Genomic DNA, 27,418 nt, shown 5'->3' on the forward strand with positions numbered 1-27,418 from the left:
GCCAAGTACAGGCTGCACAGCCTGCATGTGTCCTGTGTCTGTTTTCAAAAGCAATCTCAAAGCTTTACTCACACAAGTACCATCTGGAGAGTGAAAGGATGTCCATAATGTGTGGGAAAAACCCTCTCCTTCCTGCTCGGTTTCCTAGCCTGATCTAAGGTACACATTGAGACCTGTCCTGGTGACCTGAAGTGCCAGCAAGGAGGAGCATCTATCTAAGTGTTCCTCCAAGTACGTGCTCCTCCAAGTCCGTTGCCTGCCAATCCACAAGGATTGTCAAGATCCCTGGACACACTCCTTTGCAGTGTCCAAGAAAGAGTCACAAGTGGCAACTTTCTACTGAGCTTCCTGCTTATAAAGCACCTGACTTGCTAGAATCCGAGAATTCCCGACATGTCCAGGGGATGCAGTGCTCCGTGCAGAGACCATTTGACTGACAGCCAGCCTCTCAGCCCTGCATGTCACACTTCTTCCTCCTCAGCAAGGGCCCGTCATTGTTATCTGGGGCCTATTATGTGTAATGAGCCACCTCCATCTGTCCCAGCTGATGCTTCCTCCACAGCTGGCTGGCTCTACTTCACTGGACATAGTCGCTGATCACTATCGGGAAGGGACTGGGACTCAGGGTGACAGACCTGAAGAGCGACAGGAGATCAAGGGGACTTGGCATTTTGAATTTATCATCTTTATTGTTTCTCAGAACTGGCTGATGACATAAAGACTCAAGCTGACAAGTTTTTATCTGCGGGCCCTCTGAAGACACACATTCCGGCTGGTGACTTTCAGTGACTCCAGTGATACATCAGGCCATGCTGCAAATAGCCTGTCTGGGGTCTCAGGACCTAGGCTAGTGACTTTCCTAAGCCCAGGGTGCTCTGTCCTCTGTGTGCCATCTTTCCTTGGCTGAGAACTAATCGGGGCTAATGTCCTCATCGTTTCCCATTTCCTCAGTAGCCTACTGTTCATGTGTGAAACCATAAGCAAGGACTCGGATTTCTCTTTTTACCTAAAACTTCCTGGAAATTATCTTAGTTCTTAGGCCTTTGTTTTCCCGGTTGTAAGGGAAGGATATTGGTCGCTTTAAATCACTTAAAGAACGTACTTTCAGTCCCAAGGGGAAGAAGAGCCTACCCAATTTGCATACTTACCATCTGTGGTACATGCCTTTGATAGTTCATTGTGCTGTCTCACGCCTACACAGTTCTTACCATAAACAATGTTTGTAAAATCATAATGTGCTGGCTGTACGTTCCAGCAAGCAGTAAAATTAAAATATAAATGTTAAAAAGAATTAGTTCCCTATCAAATAACTATTTCCTATACTATAGTTAGCCCCTGATTTTGTGAAACATTTGCTTAGCATGGGGCACATGGAAGAAATATTTGGAGAATACTGTAAGTAAGTCTACAAAAAACTGGAAAGCTCAGGAAAGAGCTTGCCTTGCAAGGATCGGGACCTGAGTCTGGTTGCTGAAAATCCTGTAGCATTTTCAGGGAGGCAGCGACGGGAGGATCCCAGGGCTTGCTGGCTCACCAGCCTAGCCCACTTGTCAGTGAGAAATCCAGTCTCAAAAAAATAAAGGGATTGGGTAGATACCTCGATGGCTGTGAAATCATGAGACTGGAGTTTGGATCCACTCATGTACTAAGCAGTATCCCTATAAACACCCATAACACTGGCCCCTGGGGAAGCAAAGACAAGAGGCACTGTGGGGCTTGCCAGCTTTCTGCCTAGCTGAGAAAACCAGAGGCCCAGGTTCAGGGAGAGACCCTGACTCAAAGACATAGGTAGAGAGTGCTAGAGGCAAGTACCTGACACCCTCTTCTGGACTGAGGACCAATACCTGACATTCTTGAGCCTCTCCTGGCACACACACATATATTCATATGTACCTACACACATATGTGTACCCACACTAACATGCTTACACACACAGAAAGAAATAAAACCACAGCTATTTCCACTAGCCAGCAGAGCAGCATCACCACACAATAGTCACAATAGCTATGAAGCTTACAGAAATTTAGCCCATTCCACAAGGATACAAACAAATATATCCTTGCTAGCAACCTAGAACTTATAGAAAAGAGGAAGACATTTTATAAATCTTTTGTTGTTGTTGTTGAAAAAGAAGCCCCTTGAGTTAACTTGGCTGCCTCTCTACTTAGTCCTTAAATGATCACACCAGGCATGGGGAGGTCCTGAAGACATTGCCATTAATTTGTGCTGTAATGATACAATGGAACAAGTGGCTTCCATCTTTCCAATCCTACCCTGACATCTTCAAAAGGAGGCAAGAGGCTCGGCTGTTATCCACGATGATTCCCTCAGTCCCCCAGTGAAGCATTAGATAAACGGCCATTGCAGAGGCTTCTGCTGCAAGGGGAGGCTGAACTTGTGAGGCTGCAAACAGACATAGTAGCCAGCTGCAACAGGATGAGGACAAGCAGAGTGACTGGACAAATGATGACACCCCCCAGTGAGAGCGTTGCAGATACTGGATACTTTCTCCTGGTGCTGGTCACTACAAAGATTTTAGTTGCAAGGTTTACACTTTAGAAAGTGAAGCTCTGGAGGCTTGAGAGATGGCTCTTAGGCATCTAAGAGTACTGGCTGCTCTTGTGGAGTACCATGGTTTGATTGCTATCACCCTCATGGCAGCGCACAACCTCCTGTAATTCTAGTTCCAGGGACTCTGATGCCCTCTTCTGGCCTCTGCAGGCACTGCATGCATATGGTGACCATACATACATGCAGGCAAACACCCATACACAAAAAAATTAAAAATAAAAAGAGCAGTCTCGGAGGTTTCTATAACCAAGCCCTGTCCTGCCTCCTTTCACCTTCTTGTCTTCTACCCATCCTTTGTATTATTTGTTTGGAGACAGGACCCCTTGACATAGCCCTGGCTGTCTTGGAACTCACCATGTAGTCCAGGCTGGCCTCGAACTCACAGAGATCTGCTTGCCTCTACCTCCCAGGTGCTGGGATTAAAGGTGTGGGCCACCATCCAGCTAGTTTTCTGATTGTTTGCTTGAATGCAGTGCTGAGGAGCAAACCTAGGCCTTTGGGCATCCTTGGTCAGTACTCTACCAACCAAGTACCCTCAGCCTTTGGAGGGATTTTTTTTTTCAAACCAATAATTTTATAGAATAGCAGAAACAAAAGCTAGAGGTAGAACTTTGGTAAGAAGGCTTTTGTTGTCCTCAGTGTAAATGACCACACTGGACCCTGGGGGACTCAGGAGGATATGGTGCATTATAGACACTGGGCCAGGTCCTGCAGTCTTGACAATGACCTCAGCACTCCCCCCATCCAGGTTTCCTAGCCTTGCCCCAGAGCGGTGGTTCTCAACCGGTGGGTTCTGACCCCTTTTGGGGGTCAAAGGACCCTTTCACAGGAGTTGCTGAAGACCATCAGAAAACACACATTTACATTATGATTTATAACAGCAGCAAAATTACAGTTATGAAGTAGCAATAAAATAATTTTATGGTTGGGGGGTCACTATAACATGAGGAACTGTATTAAAGGGTCCAGCATTAGGAAGGTTGAGAACCACTGCTCTAGAGACCTTGAGGATTCCTCTTCCATTGTCGGGCAATAGTTCAGTATTTATCTTTTATAACGTGGCCCTGCTCCTCTGAAGCAAGCCATAGGGCTACATAACTCACTGGGCATTTTTTAAAAAATGTGTGTGTGTGTGTGTGTGTGTGTGTGTGTGTGTGTGTGTATCACTGTGTGTGTATGTGTATCAGTGTGTGTATGTGTATCAGTGTGCATGTGTGTGTTTGTGTATCACTGTGTTTATATGTGGGATGTGTGTGCAGGTGCCCACAGAGACCAGAAGAGGGCGTCAGACCCTCCAGAGAGTGGTATTAAGGGGGTTTGTGAGCTGCCCAATGGGTTCTCAGAACCAAACTCCTCTGGAAGAACAGCAAGTGCTCTAAACCTTAGGTCATCTTTCTAGTCCCTCACCTGCTGGGAGAGGAGCAGGAAAGAGACCCTGCCTTATAACATGGCTTTCCAAAACCCAAGAGCAGCACCCTAAAATACACAGGAACTTCAAATCACTCATCTCTAAGTTCCCTGCTACATCTCCTCAGTCCAGATGTGGAAGGAGGTCACATGAGCCAGAACATTCCCGAACAGTCAGGTGGCTAACGAGTACCCAGACTGTACATTAAGAGCCAGAAAGACAGTGCACCCCTCATTTCCTAGCTTGCTCAAGGCCAGGAAATTGGTTTATGTTAGAGTCAGGGCCAGAAACCCGGAGGCCAAACACTCATTCTTTACGGTAGGGTGGACACACGTTCTTCTTGTCTCTGACCACGGTGTTGGAAGCCCGACTGGCCCCTACTAATGTCAGCTCCTTACTGTGTGTCAGTTGAATTTGCACCCCAAGCTCCAGCACCAAGCTCCAGACGGCAGGGGGCTTTGGTAAAAACCTCCTCAGGCACGGCCGGATCTCCACTCTACACAGAGACCTTCTGGATATCTCAAGGTGCAATACCTAGAAAGCTGACTAATGAGAGAGGAAGTGAGGCAGATCCCTGGGGCCTGCTGGTTGAGAGACGCCGAGTAACAGTCAAAACAGCAACAAAACCACCGGAGCCTGAACTCTGCTCTTGCTAGCGCTGAGGATGTAACTCGGGGTAGAACGCTGACTGACATCATAAGGTCCCGTTCCACCCCCAGCACCACTGCCAAATACGTACACACCAATACATATGCCTGATGCCATATGCAAGCAAGATCCAGGAACCACGGCGGCTCTCTCCTATCTTTGTGCCAGCTCTTAATGCAGGTACCACCTCAGGGCCACCCTGCTTCTCCTTGGGCTGAAGAGCACACCCATACACTCTCCCACTATCATGACCAGCATTTCACAGGCCACTCTCAAATGGCTTCTGCATGAGGCTAAGTCCAAGTGCAGCATGCCTACCTGTCAGCATCTCCGAGGCCCAGGGAGGTATTTCGTTGTAGGGTCTCTCGAACCACAGCCATCCCATCAGGAAGCCGGTTCAGGCGACGAGTGTAGAGGCCAAGTCCACCATCAGTCATATACCTTTGAGAGAAGAGGATGGTACAGGTCTATGGTCAAAAGCAGCTGCACATAGTCTTGCCATTGTATCCAGAAACCCTGCACCTTGTGCTCTAAGGGGAAGGAAAGATTCCCCAGGCTCTGTCACTACAGCCCAAGGAAAACCCGGCTGCTGATTCAGTCTAGGATCATAAGGGGCGGGGAGAAAGCAGGCTAAGTTTAATGAATCCAAACTCATGGGAATCTACGAAGCAGAAGGGAACGGGTGAATAAAATCAGCTGTCAGATGTATTCATGACATGCTTCTGAATGTCAGCAATTATGCAAGCAGGTGTTTCACTGACGTCATGTAAACAGAACTGACAAGTCCTTAGCACACTCTGGGCAAAACAACTATGGGATGGAGAAAGCAGGCAAGCCTTTGGAGGAGAGGGCAGGAAAAGATGGAGGATGGAGAAAGGCTCCCGGAGTGGCAGCCCTCGCAGCTGGGTCCCACAGCATCAACAGTGCCCAGTTTTACCTACAACACTGATGTCTTTGAGGTTTCCCACAAGGCTCTGGGAGTGACACTCACGCCCATTTATCCTTGGCCATGCTTCAAGCTGCCTTCTGTTGGACTCACTATTGTCTGGGGGTTGGGGGAGAACCCCCAGAGCTTTCTGAAGAGATGCCTTAAAGTCTACCAACCAGAGTCCCTGCAAGCAGAGCTACTAGCCAGAGCTTCAAGCACAGAGCATCTGTGCCCTGTTCTACCTAGGCTACTCCCTACCCCCTAGAGGGACTGGTTAGGTGGTCCTCCCCTAACCCCTAGAGGGACTAGTTAGATGGTCCTCCCTAACGTCCCACAGGTACTGGTTAGGAAGTCCTCTCCTACCCCCTAGAGGGACTGGTCAGGTAGTCCTCCCCTAACCCTAGAGGGATTAGTTAGGTGGTCCTCCCTAACCTCCTGCAGGTACTAGTTAGGAAGTCCTCCCTAACCTCCTGCAGGTACTAGTTAGGAAGTCCTCCCTAACCTCCTGCAGGTACTAGTTAGGAAGTCCTCCCCTACCCCCTACAGGAACTGGTTAGGAAGTCCTCCCTACCCCCAGAGGGACTGGTTAGGAGGTCCTCTCCTAACCTCCTACAGGGGTTGCTTAGGTGGTCCTCCCCTAACCCCCTACAGGGACTGGCTAGGTGGTCCTCCTCATTTTCAGAGGAGAATGGGTAGCAGAGGTAAACTTAGGCAGAGTCAGCAGAGCACTATACTTGATCGTTTTTGATCCTGCAAGGGTCCATTAAATCATCGGCTAGGTTTCTGAAAAAGTAAGACTTTTGTATTTCAAGTGTAATAACATGGAGCTCAGAGTCCCGGGAGTCACTGTGTTCTTAGTTGGCTGAGCTGAATCATGGGCGGTTTCTTGCTCATGGCCTCTCAGCTTATTATGTATGGAGTGGCCCCTGAAGTACCGGCCAACCCTGGCTGCACCTGCTTCACGTCTTTCTTGGGAGAATAGAATTGAGAGGTACTGAGATTGTTTGGCAGAGTCAGGGTAGCCAAGGAAGGGGCAGAGAAGAAAATCCTCCTGGGAGCCACTTTGTGTGAGCAGTAGTGTGTGTGTGCGTGTGTGTGTGTGTGTGTGTGTGTGCGCGCGCGCACACACACGCGCACATAAATCTGTTCATCAAGTCGCTCAAACCAAGTGTTTGTGGTTGTGCCAACAAGGCAGAACAGACTGAACTTTTCACCTAGCAGTATGATTTTTTTTTTTAAAGAAAAGCAATCTGTGAAAACCCACTGAATTATACACTTTAAAATGGTGTGTTTTATGGTACATGAATTATATATTAATGAAAATTAAAATAAAGACAATCACAGTTATCATTAAACACTCGTTTGCATAACTGCCTTTTAATGCTTTTCTCTCAGGAGATGGTGTGCTTCTAGAATGCGGGGTCGATTATTTTGTTCAAATCCATATCTCTAGCTCATCCCAATTCCATGTGTATGTTAAATATTTCTTTGCTTGAATAAGTGAATGCAAGAAGGAATGAAGCAGAGTCCCGACCACAGAGGGTTTAGCAAACGCATTCCACGATCACACTGACCAGAGGGTTTCTCCCCGTCTAGCTTCAATGTTGGCAAATCTGACACCTAGAGCATGAACCAAGGCACACCACGGAAGGTCTATTTGCCACTGTACCCAGGACCCATCCATCTGTCCAGCTGTCTGTCTGTCCACCAGATGCAGCAAGCCAGTGTCTAACGGAGTGGGCAACTTGTAAATCCAACTGGGGAAAGGGGAGAACACCTCCACCGAAAGGCACAGCCTCTGCGGGAGGCTGAGACTGAACATTCAGAAGAACGCGGGGGAGCCCTTCCTGACACAATCTCATGTACCATTAACCAGGGCCGTTAATCTTGATCCTAGCAAAGTCACCCTGCCAGTTGGATAAACAATTTTTTTTTTCAACTGGGGAGATCTTGTCAAAAGACAAACAACTAATTTTAGCAGCACTCATCTCCCTGCTGGATTTTTATTGCTGGTGAAACAATACATACACTTGGGCAATTACATGCACCTGGGCAAGTAAATGAAGGAAGAGTGGGTCTGGCGGTCATGTCTGAGGTGGGATGGTAGGACAGACCATAGCTTCTGACCCACACTCACCTCCCCACACACAAAGCGCCGCCCCCCCAACACTGTGAAGAGAAGGATTTTTAGTTTCTTCTTTTCAGTGTGTATGTATGTATGTGGTGTGTGTGTGTGTGTGTGTGTGTGTGTGTGTGTGTGTGTGTGTGTGTGATGTGTATGGGGTGCAGAGGTCTAAGAACTACTTTATGGAGCCAATTCTCCCCTTTCTGCAGCGAGTGCCTTTATCCATGGGGCCATTTGCTGGCCTTCTGCACGTGTTTCTAGTTTCTGCCTCAGCAAAGCCAACCCCACAGGAACCCCTGATTCTGAAGAACGGTCACGGTTGTGCCCATTCTGAAACCCTGGCCAGGGCTCAGAGATGTTCCACAGCCTCACGCTCTGAGGGCTTGGGAAGACAGCAGGGAAAGTCACCTCATCTTCTGCAGCTCTATCTGAGGCTCACATGGGGTGGGGACAGGAAGGTTACAAGCTAAGGAGACAGCTGATCCAGGGCTGAGTCCCAGGGCCCCAGCATCACACCTTTCTTCTCCTTGGGGACACAAACAATTACTGCCATTACCCAGTGAGGAGCTGTGACACTTTGTATTTGCCGCATGGGTTCCTGCCTATGCTGCAGGCTCCCAGACCCTTCCCACATGGCCCACCTGGCTTCCGTAGTGACAGTGGTCGAGGGTCTTTGCTTCCACCTTTCAAAGCTTCTCAAGACCCCCAGAACAGCACCATCTTATAACTAATATAGATAATGCTCCTACCATCTACTCCAAGTGACCACATCACAGGACAGCGATTATATCATCTCCTGGACACAAATGCCAGTCTGGGACCAGAGACGTGAGAGACCTGGCCTCTGCCTGGTGAGACTCACGATGATTTGGAATTAGGCAAATGATTCTTCACTCCAGATAGCGGGGTGCAACATGAAGGTGTGAGAGGACAGGGGCTTGGGGTGGGGCGGGGCAGCCACAGGTATCAGAGTGCTGTAGAAGCTAGTCCTGCGGGTGACACTGGGGTTTGCTAATGGAAAGGTCCATCCAGGTCCATGGAACCGCACAGCATGAAAGCAGGGAAAATGGAAGAGGAAAAGTCAGGAAAAAGGAGGAGTTCACTGTGGCTGGGATGCCAGAGATAAAGGAGAACAGTGAACTGCATGGGAACTGAGGCAGGCATGGGCTGAGGTGAAGTACTGGGATGCAGATGGGGTTGAGACCTCCCGAGTGCAGTAAGATGGAGAGAAACAGGCCCGCTTCAGTGTTACAGAGAACACTGACTTTTCCATGTCGCCATCATTTCATACTCTATTTTTAATAAGACTTATTTATTAATTTACAGTTTTAAATTAATTTACGTGTTTGGGTGTTTTGTTCGCATGTATATCTGTGCACCATGTACATGCCTGATGTCCAGGAAGGTCAGAAGATGGTGTTGGGTCCCCTGGGACTGGAGTCACAGATGGTTGTGAGCCACCATATGGGTGCTGGGCATCAAACCTGGATCCTCTAGGAAAAGAGGCAGTGCTCTAAGCTACTGAACCATCTCTCCATACCCCTGTTCATTTAATTTTAACTACATGTATGTGTGTGTCTGTGTGTGGGCATGTGTACATGCATGCAGGTACCTGAGGAGGCCAGACACCCCTGCAGCTGGTATCAAAGGGGGTGTGAGTCCCTTCATGGACGTGCTGGGAGCTGAACTCTGGTTCCTTAGAGCAGTACATACCCTTAACCTCTGGGCCTCCTCTCCTGATCCTCATACACCAAATGCTTTTTTGGTGCACAATATATCACCACATTCTCCCACAGACTTTTCAGAAACATCATTTCTCATGCTGGCTGAGCCACCTTGACTTTCAGGGAATGATCAGACTTGCAGGGTAGACATCACCATCCCTGTAACCCCAAGAACGCAGCAAAGGCCATGTGCCAGCTGCCAGCTGCAAGAAACAACTTCTTTCTGAAACAGGGTTTCTCTGTGTAACAGCCCTGGTTGTCCTTGAACTTGCTCTGTAGACCAGGCTGGCCTTGAACTCAGAGATCTGTCTGCCTCTGCCTTCCAAGTGCTGGGATTAAAAGTGTGCGCCACCACTGCCCAGCTACAAGAAACCTCTTAAACTGACACTGGCTGTGGAAAAAGCTTCGGAAATCCCACAGGATCCGTTGGAAAAACACTTTAGACATGGAGCCCAAGGCTTGGTAAAGAGATGGCTTTCCCCTCTTTAAGAACAAGGATGTAGCTGGGCGGTGGTGGCGCACGCCTTTAATCCCAGCACTCGGGAGGCAGAGGCAGGTGGATCTCTGTGAGTTTGAGGCCAGCCTGGGCTACCAAGTGAGTTCCAGGAAAGGCGCAAAGCTACGCAGAGAAACCCTGTCTCGAAAAACCAAAAAAAAAAAAAAAAAAAAAAAAGAGCAGGGATGTAACACTCAGTGAAACTCGCTTTGTGAGTCACCTTCAGGGAAGGGTCACGTTCTCTCACCTTCAACAGTTCACAGTTCAACCTAGTCTGCCTCAGTACCACACACACGCTCTGGATCCCTGACCTGGAGAGAAGCCACCTTTGTGGAGAGCTGGAAGAGGTGGAAGGGGTCGGGGAAGGAACCCAACAGGTATGGACTCACTCTAGTAGAGCGCATTCACAGCAGAACGTGCTTGAAAAGGAAATACCTCCCAGCTGCAAGAAATGCTAGCAGACACAGGAGGAGGGAAATCACACCATGCCTGGGCCGTTACTTTTCTTCAAAGACCTGTCAGCTCGTCTGCAAGCTTTCGGACACAGCTTTAGTTTAGAAATGAACATAGGAAAATGGGCTAAAACAGTTATGCGTAGGCGAGACCCCTTGCCAACATCAACATAAATAAATACGTGAGCATGTATATCAGCAGATCCGGTGCTGCATAAGGCTGAGAGCAGGAGGTGAGCTGATGGACAGCCCCAGAGCCCCACATTTTAGCAACCGAACAACATGTGCTTTCAAGGCGCTCTCCAGGGTTACAGCCCAGTGTGACATTGATTCTCTGAGTTTATTAGGATGTAAATTGAGTTTCTGGACAAACCTGTAAAAGGATCCTTTTAGCTTAGGGCCTCTTAGAAGTTAGATGGATAAACCTCCCTCTGGGTCACAGAAGGACAAGCTGAACACTAGCATAGCAGAGCTGCCTAATCCCCTTTGAAGACACCGACCTTTACCAAAGGCAGGCGGGCAGCTGCTGGGTCTGACTTGAGATGATGCATCTGAAATGCAAAAATAAGATCGCAAAAAATGGGGCCAATTTTTCAGTGCTGATTATAAAATGGCAGCACTTAATTTAAGCGAAGACTTAGCATTTTGCTTCTGGAACCCTTCTGCCCTGGAGTTTTTAGTAAAGCATGCTGATGTAGTGTGGCTTATGTTACCCAGCAAACCATGCCATGCCCTCAGTGATTCTCCTCTCCTCCTCACAGCACAGTCTTACTTATTTTTAAATGAAATGAAAGGGAATTCCATTCAAAGATACTAATGCATTGCTTGCTGCCAATGGGTCCCCCAGACTGACATAAAATAAAACAAAGCCCAACAGCAGCTGCTGGAGAAAATACAAGGGCAGCCTGCCTTGCTCAGGTTTCCCTGTGATGAAAGGCCTGGGATTATGAATGACCCCAACTAGGCAACACACCCACAGCCACAGGTACACGCAAGGGCGGGGCAGGCAGGAAAGCTCCCAACTTTCACTCTATGCCTTCTATAGGCGATTCTCTCAACACACACCCACACTCTTCTCAACCATTTGGGGAAACTCTCCCAACACCTCCTGGGGCCGAGGGATGTGTGACACATTTCCTACCTTTCTGCATTGCTTTCCGCTGTCCCTGGGGGGCTGCTAGCTCTTCAAGACCTCACCAGACTTCCAACATTTCTTTCCAGGAGGATGTGGGAGGTCTACCTACATCTCTAGCTTCATCCTCCTTTAGTTTTCTGAGCCCTGGAGCAGCCACCTGTAGCCACGCTGAGCCACCCTGGCTCTGAGCGTGGGGCACATAACCTCAGCCAACAGGCTTCCAAAGCTGTGAACTGTCCCCCGGGGAGGTTCTCAGCTCAAAGGACACCAGCTCCTTCCCTGGCTTTCCTGACTTTCACATCCATCAGCGGGTCCAGGCCAGGATGAAAGGTGGAGAGGTCCAGCTTGGTTCTCGGGATGCAGAGAAGCGAGCAGGTGGGGCGGCCACGGTAGAAGTGAACCCAGGAGGCCTGCAGCCTCCTCCCGCTGGCCCTTGTCAACAGAGCCTGGCCCCCCAGGGAGTCCTCAAGGGAGGTTGCTGAGCTAATCAGATGAAGCCTCAGCAGGCCTCCGGAGCAGAGGCCACAGAGAAAAAGACAGGCTAGAGCTGAGGAACAATTGCGGGGTCTCATCCCCCCATGACCCCACCGCCCGAACCTTCATTGCGGGGAAACAGATGTCACAGAATTAAGTTATTTCTATTGGTAAAACCATGTACAGAAGAGCACCCTGTAGGTGAACAGAGGGTACAGTTGGGATGTGGGGGTTACAACAAAATAAACTCTTCACAACCAACTAGCAGGCTCAGTATTCTCTGGCAGTGTTTGGAAAAGCAGTTGCCCGGGCTGCTCAGGTCAGACCTTACACTTCAACTAGAGGATCCAAACACAGAACAACAGTGACTTCTGCCCAGCACAGGGTGACCCACGAGCGTCAAAGCAGGTCTCTAGCAAAGACCTTGGCACGCCTTTGTTGTTCTTTAGACACGGTCTCTCTCTGCTGGTCCCACACTTTGAGATGCTTCTGTCTACACCTGGCTTCTAGGTTACGGCTGTGCACCACCACATGAGACACCCTGCCCTTTGGATTCTTATGGCTTGGGGAGGGGTATATTTTAAAACATAGGCCATATTTTAGTAACACTACAATTAAAATCTTAAAAACAAATTCAACCAAAAGTAGTTTTGAAGTCACTACCTAAAACTCGTTGGACCCCAGGAGAAGCCAGGGCCCCCATTTTACACATCTGCATTCGATTGCATTGGCTCTCAGGCCTCCAGGCGGCATGACGGGCTGTTGACTGGCCGTGTGGTCCCTTCAGCTCTGTGAGACTCTCCTTTGCAGTAGGGGACTCAGCAGAGGCACCTGGCAGCGTCGGTATTCCCTTGCCCCGATTGTGGCACCCAGGGGACCTGGCCTCATCACTGCGCCATCTTACTCTTACCACACTCCTGGCAGAGGGGTGGACCCAAGAGGGGAACTGTCAGCACAGTAGGAAAACGCCATACCATGGTCTGTGGTCTTCCTCAAAATGAAGTGGGGTGCTCCGTATTTTAACAAAAGTCTACGCAACACTACTTTCCAGAGGACTTGAGCTTAGCTCACCTAAGGATCTACACACATAGATTGGCTGTAAGAATTTCAGTGGGGGGTGGGGCGGTGCTAAAGAGATGGCTCAGTAGATGGACTTCCTGTTATATAAGCATGAGGGCCTGAGCTCAGATGCCCAGCACTCACAGAAAAGCAAGGAGTGGGGTGGCATGTCTCTGTAAGTCCAGTACCGGCAGCGGCAGGTGGAGTGATACAGACCCCTGGAGCTCACTGGTCATCCAGCCTAAGTGAACCAATGAGTTCCAGGTCCAGTGAGAGGCCTTGTCTGAAAAACTGAAGTGGCCCTGGGTGGTGGTGGTGGACACCTTTAATCCCAGAACAGGGGAGGCAGAGGCAGGCGGGTCTCTGTGAGTTGTAGGCTAGCCTGAGCTACTCAGAAAGTTCCAGGCCAATCACGGTGACACAGTGATACCCTGTCTGAAAGAAAGAAAGAAGGGGGGGGGGGAGAAGGGAGGGAAGAAGGCAGGGAGGGAGGGAAAAAATGAAAGGTGGACAGCAGCAAAGGATTAAACCTAATGTCAGCCTTTGGCTCTGTACATGTGTACATACATCCATAAGCACAAACATAAGTATATACTCACATATATACACAAACAGGTACATATGGCACACAAAAGAAAAGAATCTTAAGGTGTTTGTGTGTGAGTGTGTGTGTGTGTGTGTGTGTGTGTGTGTGTGTGTGTGTATGTGTGTGTGTAGGCCAGAGGACCACTTTATGAAGTTGGTGCTCTCATTTTACCTTAAAAAAGTCTTTAAGTGTGGCTGCCTTGCATTTATGTCTGTGTGAGCATCAAATGTATGTCTGGTACCTCTCAGGGCCAGAAGAGGGCGTTGGATCCCCTGGGAGTGGAGTTAGGGATGGTTGTGAGCTGCCACATGGGTGGTGGAAACGGAACCTGAGTCCTCGGCCAGAGCAACAAGTGCTCCTAACACTGAGCCATGGCCCTAACCCCCTCCTCCTTACAGCCATGGGCTTGCAGATTGAACTCAGGCTTAAGTGGCAACCGCCTTTACCCAACAAACTGTCTCTCTGGCCCAAGAGTTTTAACATTTGAAAAGCTAAAACTATGCTAATGAAACACATCCTTAAATGACAGAGAGACAAGAACTATAACCAGAGTGTCCTTAGCATCTCCTATTGAAATAAATGGGCAAGTGTAAAAGTTTCATCACGATCCATGAGAACGCTTGTTTAAAATGGGAACCGTGGCACATCACTCTGAAGAAATACTGCCCCAATTGGAAAATGGGCAGGCCCCTGTACCCAGCGTTTTGTCTTGAAATCTCTTTGTTGTGGTTCAACTGCTAGTGTGGATTGCAGCAAATATTTCTAGCACCAGCAGGAAGCTTTCTGTCCACCCTGTGAAAGATGAGACGCATCCTAACACACAGGAGACTGCTCTCTAGACAAAGCCCCTTTAAGCTCTTTCTTGGCATGAAACATGCTGAATGGAGACACACTGATACCCAGGAAGTCTCACCACTCAGATGTGCCTGAATCAGTAGGGAGTCCGAGAAAAACACACATTCCAGGGTCAGGGCTTCTTGGTTGTTGGCTGTCCTTAGCAGGGTTGAAACTAATTTTTTTTTTTTTAAGAAATACTTTGATTTTTCAGAGCATTTTAAGGTTTATAAGAAAGCTATGCAATAAGGATTGAGTTTCCTGGCTCCTGGCTCCCCTCAAAGGCTGACCTATATTAATATTTTATGTTAATGTAGAACATGGTCACCACCAATGAGCCCACTTCATTGAGAGTTAGCCTACACCCATCTACACACGAACTCGTCTGTGTTTATAGCTCTGCAAAAGTCATGTGTCCAGGGCTGGAGAGACTATTCAGTGGTTAGGGCACTGGGGGCTCTTCCAGAGGACCCAGCTTCAATATCCAGCACCCATATGGTGGCTCCTAACTGTCCCTAACTCCAGTTCCGGGGAACCCAATACCTTCTTCTGGCCTCTGCAGGCACTAGCCACAGACACACGTGCAAGCAAAACATCTATATACAGAAATTTAACTTAAGGGATAGGAAAATGTCAGGTGTGGTGGCGCACGACTTTAATCCCAGCACTTGGGAGGCAGAGCAGATAGATCTCTGTGAGTCTGAGGCCAGCCTGGCCCTGGCTTCTGCTGTGGCAAGAGGCAATGTCCACCCATGTTAATAGGACCTAGGCTGAAGCTGATACAGCTGTGCCCACAACCTCAGGCCCCTTCTGAAATATCAGTTAACTAGTAGACTAGACTGAGAGAGCTCCAGGCCTTAGAGCTGTCTCCCTGGTGGAGATCCAGATGGCTGGTGAGGTCAGGAGTATTAGCCACGATGAACTCAGAGCACGGGGACAACATGTGGTGGCGGACTATGTAGGAATGTCATAATCAGACACCTCTGCACTGTCAGAAGAATCCTTCCTGGCTGGGGAGGTGGTTCAGTGGGTAAAGTGCTTCCTGCACAAGCTGGTGGACCTGAGTCAGACCCCAAGAACCCACATAAAAGCTGGACTTCGAAGTGTGAGCATCTGTAATCCCGGCACCGCACTGTAGAAAGTGCAAAGTAGAGAGAGGGGAATCTCTACAAGCTTGTGGGCTAGTTATCTGGGTAACGCAGCAAGCAAGGGACCCTTTTTCAGACAAGGTAGGAAAGTGAGGCCACCCAAAGGCTGTCCTCTGACCTCTACATGCATACACATTCCTGTCCACATGAAGTCCTCTCTCCAAGCACATTCAACATGCTAAGACCTCCTGGCTAAGCTTCTGGGATGGCTATAACCTGCTGTCCCAAAGTTTCTGATTTGCTCCCTAACTCCCAAAGTGTCACATGACACAAGTTCACGTTCCTTTACCGTCAGGAGCAGGTGTGCTGGCTTTGAGCTTTCTATGGTCTCTCCAGAAGATGACTAGAGCCCCTGGAGATGGAATTAGAAGACACCCAGGCTCTTTGCTCTTCTGGCTTCAGCAGATGGGTCAGGGGAAGAGCCTCCACCTCTCTGACACCGGGGAGCAACTGTATGGCACTGTGCTTGAGGTTCACACAAGTTTCACCTCGTCTTTAACAAAACCGTAGCAGAGAGAAATGCCGAGGTGTCCGGAGAACACGCGACGAGGGGCGACTGACTTGTAACTGAGACATGCCTCTTCTGCAGACTGAGTCACGAGGTAAAACCAGATTCCTGGAGGCCCTTGGGAGAGGGGAGGGCCGCAGAAAGGGCTGCCTACAGGAGGGTTACATGTGGGTATTTGTTCTAGAGGTGGCTCACATTCAAGACTGTGGCATTTTTTTTTTCTTCAACGATGACTTCAGGAACTGCTGTTGTGAGGGAGACACCAGCCTGCATGCTGGGGATACAAGAATCCAGGTCCTTGACTTCACAGCTGCCCGTATGGGGCTCAACAAGGATAAAAACAGGGATAAGCACCAGAGAGGCTTTCATGGAGGAGGGACCTTCCAGCGGCATTCTGCAAGTATTGACAAGGAAGCCCTGGGTTGGGGTGAAGAAGCTAGTTCTCACGCATATACTATACATACACATATAATAATAACACTGCATATATTACAAGCAAACAGAATCTGCAGAGATGGCTCAGCAGTTGAGAGCACTTGCTGCTTTTGCAATGGATCTGGGTTCGGTTCCCAGCACCACACAGGCTGAGCATGGCAGTGCATTCTCAGCACTTGGGAGGATGTTCCCTTTGCCAGGATGATTGGCAGCTGTGTCCTCAGAGCAGGCAGACATGACACAGACGGTTATGTGGACACCTCTCTTCCTATATAGCAAGGCAGCTGCTTGAGCCACGGGGGTGGAGGGATGAAGCCCGGAATTACTCAGAAGCCAGGTGAACAAGCACACAGGCGAGCCAGCCAGCTCCTTTGACAAACCGTAGGCAATACTGAGGACCAACAGTAACTGGAGTCCTCTGCTGGGCAGGCGGAGGAAGGCACGGTCTGGGCGAAAGACTCCAGAGGAGAATGGGGCTAACACTGTGGCTTCAGAACACACGATTTGCCCTCAGTCAACACACCAGGAGCTGCAGTAACAATAGCTGTGACACACAGACTAAGGGGTGGAGTCCCTGATGGTTTTTGGTTGTTTTTTCCGCCCCGCGCCCTCCTCCCTCACCCTTTAACTTGTTCTGATGCATCTATTCCCACAAACAAGAGCTGTGAATAGGTAAGCTGAAGGGATCATTCAAAGGTGGCTGGGGGCAAAGCTGAGCTCCATAAGCTACACAGAAAGTGGGTGTGATGTTGTGACCTTGAACACCTTCTCAAGTTCAGCTTTCGTTGTGCACAAGGCGGTATAATGGCTATTGTGTGGACAGTCCGTCTCAGTAGCCATAGTCCAACGTGCTGCTGAACCCTTTATCCCGGGGCTTGTGCTGCAGCTCAGATGGGAGAGGACCTGCTTAGCACAGACAAGGTCCTGAGCTCAACCCCAAGTGCCGTGATAACTGGGCACAGACCTGTAACCTCAGCTCTAGTGAGGAGGGAGCAGGAGGAAGAGGAGCCAAGGTGATTCTCAGCTACATATGAGTTTCCGGCCACTTTGGGCTGCATAAGACCCTGTTTCAAAACAAACAAAATCTCCATTTCCCTCACAGTCAGGTCAGCCCCCAGGGCAGGAAAGAGGCCTTCTGATTTTTGTGTTTATTAGAATAGGCATGGGTTAATTCTTTTTCTTTTTAGAAGAATCACCTTTTAGGTCTCTCCAGATTTCCTAGTCTGGCCTGACCTATGGAGCCCTGTCTTTCCAGGATACTTTAGTCCAGAAAGCAACACCCAGTTCTGTTCCTATGGCAGCGGACACAGTGACTCCTGTGGGAACCGGGGCATCCTGCATCCACAGCTGGAAGATCTTCCTTTGGAGGAATCACCCTGCAGTCTCCTGGATACACCGAGTTCCGGGCTTGAAAACACTGAGGACCGGGAGTCCGACGTTTCTGTCCTCCCCAAACAGCCCCACCCACAACCTGGCAGCTCTAGTTTCTAGCACATTCTTTTGCACTTTAACCACAGGTCATCTTAGTGTTGTGGGCAATGAAAAACGCAAGCCTAAATTCCATCTGTGGTTGCAGCTTGGTTCTTTGGAACCCACTACTCACTGAATGCCTTCTACACTATGCATATCTAGTTTCTACAAGTGTAGATGCTATGCCCCAGGCTTGGAGCTCTGTGCCATCATTCATTTCCAAAACAAACCTCAGCCTTGCTCTGAACTCCCTATAACCTGGCACCAAGAACAAACCTTCGACATTATCCAACTAGGAAACACTCAATAACCCCCTTACTCATTCTTCTTCTATCAATCCAAGGAAGGGCAGGCATCGGAGAGTGAAAACACTAGAAACACCCAGCAGGGGGCAGCACTGGAAGAGATAATGCTGTGGTCTCAATGGCTATAACCCTTAGCAACTCTGTGATAGGGGACAAGACACTTCTCTTGTACTCAGTTTTCAGTTCTCTGGGATGGGCGTGATGACACACTGTCAGATGCTAGACTGTGTCTTGTCTTCCCAGGGCCTCCAGGGCAGGCTAATCCTCAAGGACCACCCACATTTACCTGGCTCATGGTCACACCCTTTCCTTTAAGATGACTATTCTTCCCCCAGTGGCCTCCAACGGTCGATAGCTCATCAGTCAGGGGGAGGGGCTGATGTCAAGCTGGAATGTCCACTGGTTTAATCTTGTGCAGGTCTCATGCAGGAAACCACAGCTAATGTGACTTCAGGAGTGCAGCTGTCCTTTAATGTCTAGAAGACACTGGTTGGCCTGGGTCCTCCCCATCCTCTGTCTCCTACAATCTTCCCACCTTCTCTTCTTCGATGGTCCCTGAGCCCTGGGGCGGGGGGGGGGGGGGGGGGGCGGGGGGGAGGTGATACAGATGTCCCGGTATATCAGCACTCCACAGATACCTATTCTACACACTTTGACGGGTTAAACAGTTCCTATTAGCAGCCCAGTGCTCTGAGCCCCAGCCTCTGAACACCCCTAGCTAGCTGGCTTTACTTTCCCCGGGGCTGCAGAATCTTCCTTTCAAGTCTTGCCTTCTAGCCTTCCTCCTCAAGTGAGAAGCCACACTGGAGAAGGCCTGCGAGCCCAGAGTTTGAATCTAGCCTCAGGAAATGCTTGGTTCTAGCTATTGCTACCGATGTGGCCCAGTCAAGTAACTCAACCTTTCTCAGCTTCAGTCTCCTCAAAGGTAAATAAGGAGCCGGGAAGTGGTGGCTCATGTCTTTAATCCTAGCACTCGCTGTCGGGGGTGGGGGCAGAGGCAAAAGGATCTCTGTGACTTCGAGGCCAGGCAGGTCTACAGAGGAAGTTTCAGGACAGCCAGGGCTACACAGAGAAACCCTGAATAAAAAAAAAAAAAAAAAAAAAAAAAAAAAAAAAAAATCAAACCAAACCAAAGAAACAAAAAACCAAAACAACAACAACAACAATGAAAATGGTAAATAGGGGATGAAACTGGCCTCCATGTCAAAGAACTGGCTGGCCAGTTGAAGAAGAGGTGAGACAGTCCTTGTATATACCTGGAATACCACAGAGGCTGCCCAACCTGTGGCTCAGAGACAAGTAGACACAGGTGAGCAGGCATGGTGAGTCGACTCTACAGCCTTTCTCCTCCTCCACAGAGCCAACACCACATCTGGTCTTCACAACTGACTACTTCAGTTGACTTCACCCTTTCCTGCTCAAATATATGAAATTCCTAATCGCAAAAGAGATGACCAGCTGATTACAGACACAGCTCTGGCAAGAGAGATCCAGACTCCCACATGCAGCAGAGGAAACCACAGATCCCTGCCTCCCCTTCCCAAAATCAAGAAGGAGAGACGGCCATGACTTATGGCTAGGACATGAAGGCCCCTCCTTAGACACGTGCATCATTTCACATTTGAGTCATAGAAGGTGTCAGCCACCAGAGGTGTTCTGGCCAGTGTGTCTGTCTGCCACTAGCTCAGCAATGAGATGAGGAAATAAACCTGCTGCTTCTCAGGAGACTTTTTGGGACACTGACGGCCTGGGGAGGGGTACAATGCTTCCTCTGAGGCACACATAGACTCTCAACCATGCTCCGATTCCCTACAGGTTGCTCTAGTTTAGAGCTCCTGCCATGACGTTCTCTGTTTGAGGAATACAGGTGAAGGTATCTCCCATCTCAGACAACTCATTCTCATGACTCCACATAAGGCCTGTGACAGACTGGGTGGTTAATTGTACGTGTCAACTTGGCTAGGCTGTGATACCTAGCTATCCTAGTCTAGATGTGATGAAGTTCTTGCTTCAAAGAGATTCATATTTAACCCAGAAGATATTTATTATAGGTGTGTATATATATAAAATCTAAGCAATTGCAGACTTTTGTTTTTTTGTTTTGTTTTGTTTTTTCGAGACAGGGTTTCTCTGTGTAGCTTTGCGCCTCTCCTGGAACTCACTTGGTAGCCCAGGCTGGCCTCGAACTCACAGAGATCCGCCTGGCTCTGCCTCCCGAGTGCTGGGATTAAAGGCGTGCGCCGCCGCCGCCGCCGCCGCCGCCGCCGCCGCCGCCACCACCACCACCCGGCACAATTGCAGACTTTAAAAAAGGCAGATCCTGAGAAGGGAATCATAACTGTGGATGGTCCCAGAACTTGGAGACTTTGGACTTGCCTGTCTCCATCACAGCATGGTTAATTCCCTAAAATCAACTACTATCCTCCAGTTCCTGGGGGTCCTGTCTGGTCCTTATGCACAGAAGCAGCACATCCCCATCTTTGAATATGTCTTAAAAAGAATAAAGGACTCAGAAGCAAAGAGATACAGTTCCCTGGCATGTAACACATGGAAAACAGACTTAGAAAAAGCTGTTTCCCTAAGCAATGGCTGGCAGGTCCTGTGACTCCCACTGGGAAGCGTCTGCAGCACAGCATGATGGGAGGTTGCTCACAAGGAAACTTCAGCTTCTTATCTTGATCAGCGCCCAGGCACACTCAGCGTCTGCCTCCCTTCTGAGTCTTTCAGCATGGGCTTACTGTCTCAGGGCCAAGACACTCCCAACTCAATCCAGGTGCTTTTCTTCAGATTCATCTCCACTCCAATCCGGTATTCTCCAACCTTGCCACCATAAATCTGTCAAGGCCATTCTAGCTGCCAGCTGGGCAAAAGCAACTGGGAAGGGATTTGCAACGCCAGTGGCTCACTTTTAAGATAAAAGCTAACGTGAGCTGGCATTTCTAGACGAGAGAGGCACAAAGGCTTAGCGAGAAACACTGGGGAGCGGCGGTCCCACCCCGTGCTGTGCAGCAGTGCTCTCTTCAATATATGCTCATCAAAGCATGGGGCGGAGAAGGAGGGCTCTGTCCACTACAGCTCTCCAGCAGAGGGAGGGAGGAGGATACCGGGCCGCAAGCAGACAGCAAACGGGGAGGCCGTCTTTTCATGTCTTCCAGGGGTTTTAAATATTTCAGGGCCTTTAAGAACAGTATCGTATAAAATCTGAACTTTGGAGTTGGAGTTAGGACACAGAAGGGCAAAGGAAACATTATCCCCCATTTTTGACAATGCATCCAAAGCTACAGAGTCGGGTATATTCCCTGAATGTGGAAATGTCGCTTCCTAGTGTGAGTTCATGGGCTGCCGGTTTACACTAGAGAGTAGGTTCAAGGATCCAGTCTTAGTACAGAAAAGACTATCCAGTGATCCACCCTGGAAAACAAATTCACACTCCAGGGCACAGCCAGGGGCTGGGACGGAGATGCCTGCTAAATACCTGCCAGCTGAAATCTACTAAATGAAGAGTGTCTGCAGCACTGATGAATGCCTCCTATGTGGAATTCCCCTTGGTGAACACCTGAGGCCTAGCTGAATCACTCCAGACATGGGTGCGTACTTGCTGAGACTGTTTACCCACATGGAACCCTGAGATGGGAAAGGAATATTCTCCCACAAGACAGCTGACAGTGCAGACCAGGGGTGAGGAAAGGAAGGGGAGCCTTGTGAGGTGCTGATCAGTCACCATGGGGTTCTCTGACACAGCACAGTGGTTGTCTGTGGAGTATTTAACGCTCATACTAAACCAGGTGTCTATCCGATAGGTTTCCATCTCAGCCCTGACTCCTTCTCAGGAGAGCATTCACTAGCCTCTATCATCTGAGACTGGGGATGAGCTGGAGCGAGCGGATAGATTCGGAGAACGTCTCTGAACCAGGCTAAGCTAGGCAGGATGCACACATTCAATGTCCTTGGGTCTTGGTGTCTTATCTCCATGGCCAGAGAGAGTTAGAAGGGTCTACAGGGCCCCGGCCACTCAGACATCATCAGCCTGTGTCATTCCGCTTGGCTGTCACGGCCACTCCAAGCAACATTATCCTCAGATGAGGGTCACTGGCTTCTCACAGAATCAGGAGCGTACAAAAGCCCTGCACTGTTTCCAGACTTCCCCTAGAGGCCCCACACATTGGCTCTCCATGCTAACAGGTGACTGATGACACCCCTTAGCTCCAGGAAGTCACCTTCACCGGAAGAACGGGAAAGCTTGTGAAGCCAGAGAGTGCCCAAGGATGCAACTCGTTACCCCTCTTAAACAGAGCTTCTTATGCTCTTAGTCAGAAGGTACTAGCAAGAGGGCTGCACAGTTGGAGCAAGGGACTCACTACAGAGGCAGGAGAGCAGGGTAGAGAATGAGACCTAGCAAGCCTTGCATCAAGCCTTATAAAATTCAAGAAACCCAGTTGGCCAAGAGGACGGCTGGAAAACCTACTTCAGACTAAATCCCTCCACTGGAAGGGGCAGAGATGATGCTAATGAACGCCTGAAGATGTCCAGAGAACAACACGTGACAGAACATTCTAGGAAAAGCCCGTGCCGATGAATGCAAGGCCCACGCAATGCGACAGAAACACCCCTCCTTTGTGTAGCGGGGGTCACTGGAGCCACGAACTCATCCTTGCTCTTCTTTAGACACACGTCATTCTCTAATAAACCTCCTTTGGTTTTGGTCTCAACTGTGTGATGAACCTAGAACTCCCAGAGGGTACCCCAATATCGCTGTTATACTGTGATATACTTTGGCTTCTGCTCTTCGTTATTAGCAAGCGCCCCAAATTCTCAGGAATTTCCTGAGGGATGGGGTGAGAAGAGTGCCTTTCAGAACTCACAGGCCCCTCTCTACCATACCTGCATCTGGGCTGCCGAGCTGACAATTTGTGGATGGGGGCTGGTTGCCAAAGGAACCAACTGTGTGATTGGTGCTTAAAGCAGACCACTGGTGAGTAAGTGGTCATGGTTACACAGGAGAATGTCCATCAAAACCCTCCACTACGGGGTTCGGAAAACCCCAAGGTTGGTGAACACACAGAGGTGCCAGGAAAAAAGGCCCCCTTTCTTCCCATGATGGTCAATCTTCCGAGTGTCTGCCAAGTCAGTCCAGGGGCTGGCGGGAGGAACTACCTGAGCTTTGCAGGATCCTACAAGCTGGGGTCCTTTCCAAGTCAGATTCCCGCCATACCCTCCTGGAGACTGCCTGAAGCAGGGCCTTCCGGGACAGCCTCCCCACAGGTCACTGATCTTGGCTCCAGGGAATCGCATACACAGTCTTCCTCTCCTATCAGTTTGCCTGCGCCAGCAGCCTGGCAAGCCGCTTGGGGCCCATCCTAAGCCGACAATGGGGAGGACTGACCAGGTAAGGAAGAGAGCCTTTCAAGCTAAGAACTGGACTTGACGCCACCTGCTGGCTGCCTGGTGAGACAACCTCACGCAACAACAGCCCACCACATTCAAGGGGTTTGGGGTGGGGGAGTGTGGAGGGTGTGTGTGTGTGTGGACAAGAGCCCTTGCCCACACCTGGCGCACTCTGTGCTGATTCTCTTTCCTGCTGTCAGTGACAGCACAGGGGGAGCTAAGAAGCCAGGAGAACAGGTGGCTGGGGCCTGGGGCTCAAAGGGACTTTGACTTCAGACACATACTCATCCAGGGGAAGGGGGCTGGTCCTCTGCCCCCCCCCCAAGATAGGGTTTCTCTGTGTAGTCCTGGTCATCCTGGGATTTTCTCTGTAGACCAGGCTGGCCTTGAATTCAGAGATTCAGCTGCCTCTGCCTCCTGAGTGCTGGGATTAAAGTGTATGCCGTCCTTTGTTTGTTTTGTTTTTTGAGACAGGGTTTCTTTGTGTAGCTTTAGAGCCTGACCTGGAACTCACTTTGTAGACCAGACAGGCCTGGAACTCACAGAGATCTCTGCCTTGCTCTGCCTACCGAGTGCTGGGATTAAAGGCGTGCACCACCACCTCCTGGCTTGGTCTTCTATTCTCAAGGCCAACTGAAGCATTCATTCATTTCATGAACTGTTTCCTACGGGACTGCCACCGTGTCAAACAATGAAGATGTGTGAGCATTCGAGACAGATGTGACCTTACTCTTCAGAGCATGTGACAGGTATGGTTTTGCCTCCCCACTGTGGATCTCCCTTCTGTACATAGGCATGTGCATGCATATCTCAAACACTCATGTACAGGCACATGCAGGGTAACCCTAAGGTAGAACTGCTTCCTCTCACAGACATCTCCAATGTCAAGTGACCTGAGAGAACAATGTCACCACCTCTGCCTGGATGTAGCCAGATGAGGTTTTAGAGGGGAGACCTGGCAGTAATGGGGGAGGGGAAAGCCAGGATATTGTTCATGTAAGTGATGTCTGCAAGCAGAAACATCCTGTATAGACTGAATGCTTTGGGCTGCTATCAGGAGGTAGGACCCTAGGGAAGGGAGGTAATTTAGTCTCCATGAAGCCTTACAAACGAGTTTTAGGATGGGACTGGCATCCTTCTAAGAAGGGGGAACACAAGCTTTTTCTTCTTTTGCCATGCAAGGACAATGGCCACCATTTTTACACCAGAAAGAGAGGCCTCACTGGTACCTTTCACACCTTTCAGCCTCTAGAACTGTAAAAAATATATGGCCACTATTTAAAACCCAAGTCTAAGGAACTTTATAATATCATTCTGGGCTGTCTGAGGCATGTCCTGAAGGACTGATGGAGTGATAGGCCATTCAGCAGGGTAGGTTCCTTGATTTCTGAGGAACAGTGTCTCCCTGTAGAGATCTGACCACCTCTGTTGACAGAGTACTGCCTGCTACTGAGCAGGGGAACTCAGGCCATGCAGATGTCACCGCTGCAGACAAGACTGCTCGAAGCCTTGTTTTCTCTCCCAGGCTGGACATCCACAGCGGAGAAGCAACCTCCATGGCCTGTACCACTCAAAAAGCAGTGAGGCCACAGCAACATCCCTATTGGCCACTAGATGGCACTACCGGCCACACTTCCTTTCCCTGAGTCTTCAGTGACCAGGACTACTGGGTTTTCAGTTGGTGGGGAAAAATGTCCACAAGCCCAAGGCCCTGCCATGGTGGGCACCACAAATAGACCGATCACAAAATATTAAATGCCTGCTGTGCCCTAGTATCTGGACTTAGGAAAGCTCCTACAGAGAAAACACACAGACTCGTTTATGCATGCATGCATGCATGCATGCATACATCTATGCACACTTGTACTTAAGGACTGCTGACTCTTTGCCTGATAACAGGTACCATCTCTAATTTTCAATACTAAGACTTTGTTCCAGGTCATTTGGTAGAACAAGGGTTAAATCTCAGGTTTCTCCTGTTCTTCACCCCTGTTCTGTGACACCAGCCATTCCTTCTCCGTCAAAGGCTTACCTGGTTGATGAGGCTTATTTTAGGGATGAGCCAAGGCCAACAGAACCACAGAAGCAGACCCTGGCTAGGGGAGCATGTCTACAGGGTGGTGTGCTTCAGCACATTCAGACAGGATTGCTGGCGGAAGGAGCTGCAGGGAGAAGCGGCATGTCCCAAGCGCAGAGCGCTGCAGACACAAGACTCAGCTTTTGTCAACAGTGCACGTGGCACAGTCATTGGCAGGCAAGTGCAGAGGGGCCACAGCTGGGGAAGTCGCGGGAGAAGGAGGGGTAAACCACCCAGACTCTTCCATGTTTAGTTCAGAGCCGTTTTCAAAGGCCACAGAAGCCGCCAAAGGTTCTTAGAGCAAGGGAGCTTTTGAGGTTAAGTTTAAATGGCCTTTTTTTTTTTTTTTTTCCAGGAAGGATTGTATATTTATACTTCAGAAGATTATACAACCCAGTGCTGCCTTTGAAAAGGAAAGAAAAAAATCCTTCAAAACATATGGATGCTAAGTCTGCCCTCATAATTTTATTCTGTGCCACATGGTACTCTGAAGTTTTAGAATCTGAGCACAGGACTGACTCAGGACATCCAGACTTGCTAAGAGACACCTTCATCTGTCACTTTAGTTACCTTTCCATTATAATCAGTGCCCAATTATATCAGCCTGATAGAAGAAGCCGCAGGGCCAGATGAAGATGCATAATGTGCTTGCACACTACAGTGTGATAAACACACAGAGAAATGACTGCGCTGTTCATCCAGCTCTTAGCTAGACTCTCCAGTGATGCAGTGCTGTTGGCTTCCACTGTGCACACACAAAGAACATGAGTTATGCATGAAAAGCAGTTTCTGGACTAAGCTAGGACCTTGCATCATATAAAAAAATATAGCCACATGTTTTCAGAAACTAGACCTTACTTCCACAGTAGATTTCTGAATACATTTGCTGTCAGCTTCTGCAAACGTTCTCCCCTCTGACCTGATAAAGATTGCTCAGACATTGAGGCTGTTTCCCCTAAGCCAAAGGAACAGCTGGATCCGTGCTTGTCGATGCGCTGTTTCCAAGTACCCAGATGTTACAGGCCGATAGGACATCTAGGTCCCGGTGGAAATGTTGTGTCTTTGTGAGATAAGCGGCTGGAACAGGATGCAACCTCAATGAGAGGGCTAACTAGAAGGTTGAAGTGTGCATCTGGCAACCGAAGAGTCTAGGGAACTTAGACGACATGCTCAACAGCACAGGGCTCCTAAGAGGCTGCGTGGGGCTCGGACCTTTGACAGTGTTTCTCGTCCATTCACTGTCCACGCCATCAGTTGTCTCATAAACGTCTTACTGAGCAGATTCTGGGAAAAGTGGCCAGTCCTGATACAACCGTGTCAGTTGATGTAAAGAAGTGGGTTAGAAAGACATTGAGTGGCCTGCCTTGCACTGGGCGTATAAAGTCAAACTGCTAATTTGGCCTCACAGCAGAACCTTCCAGCTGTGTTTTCAGGGATGGAAGCGGGCTTAGCAAGTGTTCTAGAATAGGCCCAGCAGAAAGAGCATCAAGTATTGCCTCGGCTGCCTCTTCTGGTTTGGAAATTCTTAGAGTAGAAAGCGCACTGAAAGAAGAAAGAGCAGGGTTCTTGGGTTTCGGTCACAGGCGTGTGCTTACTCTTCTGCATTACCTACACGTGCTCAGAGCCCTATCTCACACAGAAAGCACAAG

At 49.3% G+C, this 27,418-nt stretch overlaps 1 protein-coding gene across 15 annotated transcripts in view; it reads right to left on the reverse strand.

Moving 5' to 3' along the window:
• Positions 1–27,418, reverse strand: part of Nav2 (neuron navigator 2) — a 654,337-nt gene that overhangs the window by 116,647 nt on the left and 510,272 nt on the right. For all 15 annotated transcript variants that reach the window (XM_076543382.1, XM_076543375.1, XM_076543351.1 and 12 more), the window contains one exon: positions 4,947–5,069. In XM_076543382.1, the coding sequence (XP_076399497.1) occupies positions 4,947–5,069 (123 nt within the window). The remainder of the gene's footprint in view (positions 1–4,946; positions 5,070–27,418) is intronic.

The sequence above is a fragment of the Peromyscus maniculatus genome, chromosome 1 (assembly GCF_049852395.1).
Source record: "Peromyscus maniculatus bairdii isolate BWxNUB_F1_BW_parent chromosome 1, HU_Pman_BW_mat_3.1, whole genome shotgun sequence".
NCBI classification, from domain to species: domain Eukaryota; kingdom Metazoa; phylum Chordata; class Mammalia; order Rodentia; family Cricetidae; genus Peromyscus; species Peromyscus maniculatus.